The sequence below is a fragment of the Oryctolagus cuniculus genome, chromosome X, assembly GCF_964237555.1.
Source record: "Oryctolagus cuniculus chromosome X, mOryCun1.1, whole genome shotgun sequence".
In the NCBI taxonomy this organism is placed as follows: domain Eukaryota; kingdom Metazoa; phylum Chordata; class Mammalia; order Lagomorpha; family Leporidae; genus Oryctolagus; species Oryctolagus cuniculus.
The window spans coordinates 36624671-36635489 of NC_091453.1; the positions used below are offsets into that span (position 1 = coordinate 36624671).

At 39.7% G+C, this 10819-nt stretch overlaps 1 protein-coding gene across 5 annotated transcripts in view; it reads left to right on the forward strand.

The window, feature by feature from the left end:
- The window catches only part of LOC103345149 (G antigen 6), a 50621-nt gene extending 40376 nt beyond the window's left edge, over positions 1 to 10245 (forward strand). For 2 of the 5 annotated variants that reach the window (XM_051834712.2, XM_051834716.2), the window contains exons 2-5: positions 5628 to 5719; positions 6511 to 6616; positions 8936 to 9058; positions 10132 to 10245. In XM_051834712.2, the coding sequence (XP_051690672.1) occupies positions 5679 to 5719; positions 6511 to 6616; positions 8936 to 9058; positions 10132 to 10221 (360 nt within the window). In that variant the 5' untranslated portion in view covers positions 5628 to 5678 and the 3' untranslated portion in view covers positions 10222 to 10245. Of the gene's footprint in view, positions 1 to 1956; positions 2072 to 4436; positions 4600 to 5627; positions 5720 to 6510; positions 6617 to 8935; positions 9059 to 10131 lie in introns of those variants that run through there. The other 3 variants (XM_051834715.2, XM_051834713.2, XM_051834714.2) reach the window with 3 other exon arrangements.
- Positions 10246 to 10819: the final 574 nt, after the last annotated feature.

Below are 10819 nucleotides of genomic sequence, written 5' to 3' on the forward strand. Positions count from 1 at the left end.
TTCTAGTTTCCTGCTAATGCACACCCTGGAAAGTCGTGTGTGATGACTCAAATAGCCGATTCTCTGCAACCCAAATGGAAAATCTGAATTTAATTCCCAGCTCTCAAGTTTGGCCTAACTTTTTGCAGGCATTTGGGGAGTGAAACAGAAGATGAGAGTACAGTCTCTCTCTGTCTCTATCTCTTTCTCTATTAATACTACTTCTACTACTACTAAAAAGTGAATTAAGAAAACAAAAAGAAATAAACACAAGTAAGCCCTTGATATTTAGGGATTAAGTTATCTTGTATTGATATTCTAAATACTTTACTTCTACCATGGTGAAAAATTGTGTGGGAGTACTTACATGAAAGGGCAATTTTAGGGCTACATTCAAGAGTCTATTAATCATGACTAAAATTCAATTTTAGAAAGATCTTGCTCTTTAAATGTTTATGTTATAAGAGTATTAAATAAACAGGTGTTAAAACATGAACATCCTAATAAGAATAATAAAACCAAGTGAATTGAAGGGAAATGGAAATAGATAACAAAAGACAGACATGACTTATTGATAAAATGTGAAGTAATTCAGCTAAAGCATTAAAAATATTCATCTTTTTAAAAATTAACTCAAAATATCTAATAGCTTACACAATCTTCAAGAAAATAAAAACATTCAAACATGGAATGTACAAAAGAGGCAAATATATATTGAATATATTGTGTAATTGAAAGGAAATTTATTATTGCACAAATATTTTCAAAACATATAAAAATGTGTGTTGATTGTTTAATCTACTGCTTTAATACATTTATTTATCAGTTCTAATAGTTTCTAGGGAAAGTCTTTTGTTTCACTCTGCACAAGAATCATGATATATGTAAAGAGGAATAATCTGGTTTGTTCTTTTCATATCTGTATTTAATTTCTTTGTTTTACCTAATGGTTCTGGGTAAATCTTCCAGCATCAAAAATTGAATTACAGTAGTGAGAGTGGATGCTTGTCTGGTTCCAGGTCTTAGAGTGAACACTTTCAACTTTTTTCCATTCAATACAATGTAGTCTTTTTGTTTACTATGTATAACCTTTATTATGTTGAAGTATTTTCAACTAATTTCACTAATTAGATCAAGATTTTTATAGTGAATGGATGCTGAATTTTATCACATTTTTCTGTCTTTTAAGATAATCATATGATTTTTTTATCTTTCACTCTATTGATGTGATGTATTATGCTTACTATTCTGTAATCAGTGAACCCTTACTGCATTCTTGGGATAAATTTGACTTGGTCATGACCAATGATTTTTTTTACGTGTTGTTGAATTCAATTGGCTAGTATTTTGTTTGCAATTTTTGAGTCTGTATTCATCCAAGATATCAGCTTATAATTTTTATTTTGTCATTAACATTAGTCTAGAAAATTAGTATATTAATTTCATCATATGCTTAGATTTACCATCCATGAAACTCTTTGTGGTAATAGCACTGAAAGTCTATTCTTTCAGTAAACTTAAGTTAAAATATTCCATCAACTAGTGTACATATTATACATTAAATCTCTACATTGATTTAACTTGCAGATTATTACCTTGAAATGAACATTCCCCATCCCATCCCATTCCCCATTCCCCGTTCCCCATTGTGACTTCTAATAATCAATGTTCTTCTTTGCTTCTATGTATTAAATTATTTTAAATTCCACATATCAGTGAGATCATGCAGTATTTTTATTTCTGCATTAAGTTTATTTTACTTAGCATGTTGTTTGTCAGGGTCATTCATGTGTCACAAATCATAGGATCTCCTTTGTGAGGGTCAGCAATATAATATCTAAGATACACACGTATCCCATCACACACACACACAACACACTGCAATTAGTTTTTCCATATATCTGTTAGTGATATTCCATTCTCTGTGGTCCAGAGAATGTAACTAGGGAAAACAGAACTTTGTCCACAACCAGAGCTAGGAGATTGAGGAGCCAGTCTGTCGGCTGGAAGCACTAAGAGTTGGAGTGCTGCATATATGGACAGACTCCTTCCAGGCAGAAGTTGGAGACCTGGGTTAATCACTAGACCTGTGGTGAGTGAATAAGCAGACTCATAGAATGGCAGATGTCCTAAACAGCACTCTGGCCTCAGAACTGGACCTTAAGGCATTCGAATCTGGCTGAAGATCCCATGAGAGTATTTTAGGCATGGAAAGCTAAGACATTCTTCCAAAAAACAATACATAAATGAAAGATCTCTGCGAGTGAGATCCCAGTAGAAATAATGGGCCATCAAAGAAGGAGGTAACTTTCTCTGAAGAAAGGAAATTACTTCCACTTTGACTATGACTTTATCTAAATAAGATCAGAGTCAGTGAACTCAAAATGCTTCCATAGCCTTGGCAACTCATGACAAGAGCCTAGGGTGATTACTGACGCCTAAACAAGAGTGTCAATTTGTTAAGTCAACAACAGGAGTCACTGTGCACTTACTCCTCATGTAGGATCTCTGTCCTTAGTGTGCTGTACATTGAGATTTAATGCTATAACTAGTACTCAAACAGTATTTTTCACTTTGTGTTTCTATGTGGGTGCATACTGTTGAAACCTTTACTTAATATATACTAAATTGATCTTCTGTATATGAAGAGAACTGAAAGTGAATCTTGATGTGAATGGAATGGGAGAGAGAGTGGGAGATGGGGAGGGTTGCGGGTGGGAAGGATTTATGGGGGGGTAAAGCCATTGTAATCCATAAACTGTACTTTGAAAATTTATATTTATTAAATAAAAGTTAAAAAAAAGAAAGTAAAATATGTTGCAAAAAATACATTTTTTCAAGTACCTGCTTGAAATATGTACACACTCCATAGTAAAATGTATCAAGTGATTTTCCCTTTTTTATTTTTTTAATGATTTATCCATGTATTTGAAAGTCAGAGATAGAGAGAGAAAAGGAAAAAGTAGGAGAGAGAGAGTCCATCTGCTGGTTTACTCCCTAAATGTCCACAATGGCCAAGGCTTGGCCCAGCTGAAGCCAGGAGCCAAGAGATTCATCTGGGTCTTCTACATGGGTAGCTGGGGCCCAAGGAGTTTGGTCACCTTCCACTCCTTTCTCAGGTGCATCAGCAGGTAGCTGGTTTGGAAGTGGAGCGGCAGGGACTCAAACTGGCACCCACATGGAATGCTAGCACTGCAGGTGGTGGCTTAGCCTTCTATGTCACAGCGCAGACCCCAAGTGACGTTTTTCAACCCCAAAACTCTGTATATCTTTTCTCAAAATCCTTTCTTTGCTCACAAATAGACAAACACTGAATGTTCTCATGAACATGTTGATCTCATAGAAATAACAGTACAGATGTACCAGAGGATGGGGATGGTGGAAGAAAGGGCATACAAAATGGACAGTAGATGCGAAAATACAGTTAGAAAGGAACAATAAATTTCATTATTCTATGGTACTCTAAGTTGATTATCGTTAAAAATTTACAGTGTTTTTCAAAATCACAAGAGAAGATATCAAATATGCACAACCCAAAGTAGTAACAAATGCTTGAGATGATGTTAATGTTAATTATTTTATTGTGATTATTAGACATTATATACATGTATGGAAAAAGCACCCTGTATCCAATGCATATGGACAATTACTATGTGCCAATTAAAATTTTAAAAATTTAAAATCATTGTCCACCAATCCTAAAGTATCATATTACCATTTATGTCAGATTCTAAGCAAACTGTTCCACCACCTTGATAAGTTTGTTTTCACCAGACTTCAGAATGAGTACAAATATCTAGAAGGTTTTTCCATTTCTGAGATTCTAGTGCCCCTGTGGGGGGGGACTGCACCTGAAAGTGCTGTGCAATGATGTCAGCTTTGTCTTATGGACAGGGCATATGAATGGCACTCGGGAAGCACCGTATAGGTTGGGCATAATCACTCCTGCTATAAATCATGTGACTATAGACTGTGCCTAGATCCTAGGACCAGTATCTATGGATATTTTTGAACCTTGAATGGACCAGTCGTATTCATGGAGAACTACCACTATAGAGATGTAAATGTATCATAACATAGCCCGGAAATCAAAGAAAATATGTCTTAATCTATTTATTCTGTAGGCGTAAACAAAGCCTTTGCAAGCATGACAAGAACAAAAACAAAATGGCCGCAGACAGGGAAGGAAATTACTGGCGTAAACAGATATGAAAATAGATGTTAACATCTTTAATAGCTACATCTACCACAGCAGGTTTGAGACATACTGGTCCAAAACAATAACCTTGCGTTATCCTTAGCGCTCCGAAAGAATAACACTGCTCACAAAACAAACATTAGGAGCAATTCCTTCGTACTTCTGCAGAGCTTTGGGACTCTAAGTTCTGCCCACACGTGTCTGACTCAGTGCGCATGCTCACTGCCTCACGTGTTCCCTATTGCGCATGCGCCTTTGTATTGGCGTTCCGTGTGCACACCTGTGCTGCGGGAGCCATTTATAGCAGTCTTCTTCCTTTTTGCCTGCCTGAGAGTCAGTCGGTAGGTGCCTTCTGTCGGATCAGTTTAAATGTGAATGAGTGTGAGAAGGCGCCAGGTATCTTCATGGCATTGACTGATGTGGTACGTGGACTCAGAGGAGAAAGGGCGTCGGAGGAGAATGGGCCAAATGACGATGGGGGAAGGGTTGAGGCTGTTGGAGATGTTTTTGTCTCAGAGGCTCCTGGAATGGCTCACAGGGGATAGATTTCCAGTCGTCAGTGGGACATAAGGCTGGGCAGATGGTGAGGGAAGGACAAAGAGACCAGGGACACTTAAGTGATGACAGAATCTCCAAAATACTTAAGGCACTAGGCGGAGATGCCCAGTGAGGGGTGTGGCCGTTGCTTTCTATAACGACTTCTCACTTTTCCCCGGATGGTGTAGAAACATCAGCAGAAGGAATGATAGAAACTGTGCATCTTAACAAGAACTATTTTAGATGACAAACAGGCCTAGTCAGTGGGATTATGACAAAAAGAATAGTCACTTGAATTTTCATTGTGTGGTGGATTTCCTAGAATGTCTCCATAACAGGAAATTCAATTATATGATAAATATCAATGTTTTTTTGCCAGACTTGTCAATGTAAATGCTGTTACCAATAATCAAAAAGTATGGAAATGCATGTATATCCTTGGAGTTTTTTGAAAATACTTCTAACATATTTGAAAGTTAAAAATTGACATTTGGGCCAGCACCGCGGCTCACTAGGCTAATCCTCCACCTTGTGGCGCCAGCACACTGGGTTCTAGTCCCAGTCAAGGCACTGGATTCTGTCCCGGTTGCCCCTCTTCCAGGCCAGCTCTCTGCTATGGCCCGGGAGTGCAGTGGAGGATGGCCCAAGTGCTTGGGCCCTGCACCCCATGGGAGACCAGGAGAAGCACCTGGCTCCGGGCTTCGGATCAGCGCGATGTGCCGGCCACAGTGCACCAGCCACGGCTGCCATTGGAGGGTGAACCAACGGCAAAAAGGAAGACCTTTCTCTCTGTCTCTCTCTCTCACTGTCCACTCCGCCTGTCGAAAAAAAAAATTGACATTTGGCCATGGAAATGCTCAAATACAGAAATTCTCTTAAATAAATTTTTCAAATTACAATGTTCTCCTTTCAGTGAGAAATATGAGTGACACAAAATCAACATCTTCAGCCACAGGAGGAGGAAATGCACAAGAACTTTTTCAAGAGGAAATTGAGCCTGTGGAAGTGAGTGCTTAAATATCTAATGTTTTCTGTTAAATTTATCTTTGAGAAAGTGTTAGTGAGTAGTAGAGATACACTGATAAAGGCCTTCCATGTTGATAATGGTTGTCAGTTGGTCTCATAAAGGAAACGTTCATTCAGGAGAATTATATCTGCTGTATCCCAGATGGATGCTCTTAGGTTCCTGAAAGATGTAGTCCATGATTTCACTCTCAGGCTTCCTCAGAAAAGATAGCACACATGCATCCCAGCATGGAAAAAAAAACTTCTATAGGCATTGGAGGTAACTTTTCTGGGAGATACCTCTCTGAGGGAAGAGTAATTTTTTTAAAAAAAGATTTATTTATTTGAATGGCACAGTTACTGTGGAGATGGTGGGGGTAGGAGAGATCGAGAGCATTTGGACTTACTGATTCACTCCTAAAATGACTGCAAATAGCCAGGGGTGGCTGGGCCAGGCCAAATCTAGGATCCTGGAACTCTATGGGTCTCCAGTGTGGGTAGGATTTGGGCAATCTTCTGCTTTCTAAGGCTCAGGGAGCTGGATCAGAACAGGGAGTGGATCACAAGTGTAGCATCCAGGACTTGAACCAGCGCTCATATGAAATTCTGGCATACAGTCATTGGCTTAATCTGCTGTGCCACAAAACCTGTACCAGGGAAGAGTAATTTTTTGAAGAATTAGTATATAGGACCTTGCTGAAAAATGTAATTAATGATCTAGTTTATACCTATATATTAAGTGTAGTTATTATAAAACAAAACTTTTTCTTTACAAAAACTCATTTCAATAGATACATCAGTCTGGTGGTGGGCCTCAACCAGAAGAGCCAGCAGTTCAAGGTCAGAATATTCCACCTGGTCAGGAGGTGGAGGAAGAAGGAGCACCCGAGGCTGAAGGTAAAGGGAAGGGGAAGTAAAATGCCTTTGGCAGTGAAGGGTATGAGTACATTACATATTATTACACAGGAGGAAGAAACACATTAGAGAAGTATTTTTTTTAAAAAGATTTATTTGTTTATTTGAAAGTCAGAGTTACAGAGAGAGGGAGAGATCTTCCATCCACTGGTTCACTCCCCAGATGGCTACAATGCCCTGGGCTGGGTCAGACTGAAGCCAGGAGCCAAGAAATTTAGAGAAGTATCTTATACATTTACTGAATATTGGTTGGAAAAGTGAAGAATATAGCTTTTAGCTTTGTGCTTTCCATCTTTATAAGGAATTTTCTCTTGTTCTTTTAAAGGTATTTCTGTATCTTATTTATTTCACTTAGCATCATGTCTTTCATGATCATCCCTGTTGACACAAAGGACAAGATTTCCTTCCTGAAGGGTACTATTAGATTTTACACCACACACACACACACACACACTGCACTTAGTTTTTCCATTCATCTGTTTAGGGATATTTCATTCTCTGTGGTCCAGTGTAACTGAAGACAGTAGAAATTTTTGTTTTGTATTTAACTTGTAAAATTCTCATGTTAATGTGCTATTGATACAAAGAGAACAGATTCAATGTGGTTCATAGATATAATTCTAAGAATATACTTGCCTCCCTCCTTTTTTCCTCTTTTTAAAAAAGATTTATTTTATTTATTTGAAAGATAGAGTTACAGAGAGAGGGCGAGACAGAGAGAAAGATATTCCATCTGCTGGTTCACTCCCCAAATGACCGCAATGACCACAGCTGAGCTGATCTGAAGCAAGGAGCCAGGAGCTTCCTCCAGGTCTCCCACGTGGGTGAAGTCCTTGGGCCATAGTCCACTGCTTTCCCAGGCCATAGCAGAGAGCCAGATCAGAAGTGGAGCAGCCAGGACTTGAACCAGCACCCCTATGGGATGCTGGCACTACAGGCTGGGGCTTTAACCCGCTGAGCCACAGAGCCGGCCCTTCCTCTTCCTTTCTTTTCCTTCCTCCTTCCCTCCCTCTCTCCTTCCCTCCTTTCCTCCTTCCCTCCTTCCCTCATTCCTTCATTCCTTCGTTCCTTTCCACATATTTTAATTGACATTCTAGTCCAAAGGCTTAATGCTGGGGCTGGCACTGTGGCTTAGCGATTGAAGCCTCAGTCTGCAGAGCTGGCATTCCTTATGAGTGCCAGTTTGAGCTCTGACTGCTGCACTTCCAGTCCAGCTCCTTGCTAATTCACCTGGGAAAGCAGCAGAGGATGGCCCAAGTGCTTGTGCCTCTGCACCCATGTGGGAAACCCAGAGGAAGCTCCTGGCTCCTGGCTTCAGCCTGGCTCAGTCCTGGCTGTTGCAGCCATTTGTGGAGTGAACCAGCAAGATGGAAGATTCATTATCATTTCTCTCTCTCTCTCTCTCTCTCTCTCTCTCTCGCACCCTCTCCCACCCCCTCCCTACTTCTCTATAACTCTGTCTTTAAAAACAAATAAATCAATCTTTTTAACAAAAAGGCTTTATGATCCATTAAATAAAGGGTTCAGTAAGTAAAAAGTGTCCGTAGCTAGAGCGAGGTGGTTCTGGATCCAGTCCCTTGGCTGTAAGCACTAAAAGTTCGTGGTGCTGTATATGTGGACAGACTAGTTCAATTGAGAATTTGGACACCTGGATTAATCAGTAGACTTGGGTGAGTGGGGAAGGGAAGCACACATGTGTCCATTCAGATTCACACCGATCTCTTGTTTATCTGACCCATTGCCTTCCAGATGTACACTAGCTAGAAGGCCAATCTCTGGGCAGCATCTGGGAAAGCTTGTGGATAAATCCCTTCCAGGGAGAAACAGAAAGCTGGGCACTGTGCCTGCTTGCTATGCACTGAGTTCTGAGGGACATACTACCATTCCTGTTTGAAATTCCCAGGGATCTCAGGGATCAACAAGGTCTTTCACTCTCAGAGCTATGTAATGTAGGTGACTAACATTTCCTGTGAGAACAGAACAAGTAGGGGGAACTGGATCCAACCTGTCACTCCTTAGGGAAAAGCTGAGATCGGGGGGATTCCCCCATCATTGTAAGGTGCTGTGCTCTGGGTGGGGTGTGGGGTGACACTGTGTCACAAGTTACTTTATCAAGATAAGTCGGACATTTTTTTCTGTTTTCTGTTGGAGTTTGTCCACCATTTTCTGGTTTTCTCTGAGATGGAATTGATCTGGATATGGATGGTGTTTTTGTTGCTGCAACCCCAGGAGAAAGGAAAGTAGGAAGCCTTCTATTCCACTATCTTACTCATGTCACTTGGTAACCTTTTTATCTCTAAGGGCCCCATGTGGCATCTGATGTCCAGGAACATTTTCAGCCTGACCCTGGTGATATATATGAAAATGGTCCTGAAATCAATGGGACAGAACCTCCTAACTAGAGCACTACAATGCCAAAAGCAGGTATGTATAGCTCATTAAAGGCCAACATTATGTGACTTTGTTTTTCATGATATTAAACCATTTATAATACCATAGATATAACATTAATGCTACTTTAATAACAGCATTCACATAAAAAGACCCTGGATGACAAGTCAGACTTCAGAAGCCTGACTGGCAACATGACACATTTTCCAATAAGTGAGACAAAATGAGTCAAAGCCATATCGAATTAAAATATATGAAAACAATTTCTTACTTGTCAACATTAATCTTCTAACCAACAGCTAATGCTTTTTACACTGTTAGAATTTAAGTTTTCATGAAATACGTATAGCATTTGTATTGTCATTTGCATGAAGGACTGAGGCATCACAGAAGATTTTATTTATTTTTAATTTCCTAAAAAGATATTTATTTGAAAGTCAGTTACACAAAGATAAAAGGAGGGAGGGAGGTAGGGAGGGTGGGAGGGTGAGGGAGAGAGAGAGATCTTCCACTTACTGGTTCACTCCTCAAATGGCTACAACAACCAGGGATGGGCCAGACTGAAGCCAGGAGCCAGGAGCTTCTTCTTGGTCTCCCATGTGGGTGCAGGGGCCCAAGGACTTGGGCCACTTTTAGCTGCTTTCCCCTGCACATTAGCAGGGAGCTGGATTTGAAGTGGAGCAGCTGGGACTCAAAGCAGCACACATATGGGATGCTGGTGCTGCAGGATACTTGCTACGCCACAACATTGGCCCCCTGAATTAGATTTTAGCTCCAGCTCTAATATAATTTGTGTTTCTCTCAGAATCCTTTGGATTATTTTTATTTTTTAAACAATATATTTTCAGTTTACATTATAGTCATAGGTGTAATGTTCCACTAAATAAAGAGTTCAACAAATAGAAAGTAAAAATACTTAGTTCAGCAGGAATATAGGAAGTCTATGTTCAAGGTCCCTGTAGAGACCAAACTGAATGTAAGCCAAGGGGTGACTTTGAGGATTCTAGTTCTAGTCTGTATTAACACCCCAAAACCTTGGTCTGCCTTTGATGTCCTCTCAGTGAGTTCCACATCATATGGTTGTCCACTCTATGTTTGTATTACAGGTGAAGGACATGCAGACGTTCAAATGGAGACAACCAGAACCCTGCCAGCTGTTCTTGTATCAGTTGTTTGACTTCCAGTTCCCTCAATAAACTTTATAGTTCCCTGTGGAGAAAGCTTGGGTGTCTTCTCACTTTTTTCCTAGGCTTCTGATATTGTTGAAAATTGCATCACTTCTGAAATGTTGTATTCTGACTAATTGCATATATAGAGATGATGTTTGTATATTCCTTTTTTATCCATCAACCATGAAAAATTTATTCCAAATGTATTTCTACACCTTTTTTGATTTCAACATACAGAATCACGTCTTTGAATCATAACAATTTGTCTTTGCCATTCTACACATTATATGCTTCCTGGTTCCGTTTTTACAACATTAGGCAGCCTCAACCTGTACAGTGGTGAATAGAGCCAGAGAAGTTGGTCATTCTTGTCTTAATCTGACAGGAAATGGAATTTGATTTAGCACTTCGCTGTGTTTGTTTACAGATTTACCTTACCTGAAGCAGCACATCCCATTCTTTTTTAATTCACTATTTTTGTTCCTTTCATATGTGAAATTTTTTGAATTTTTATTTTTTAAGATTTATTTATTTGTTTGAAAGAGTTAGAGAGAGAGAGAGAGGGCCTCCATCCACTGGTTCAGTCCCCAAAGGGCCCCAACAGATGAGGATGGGCCAGCCTGAA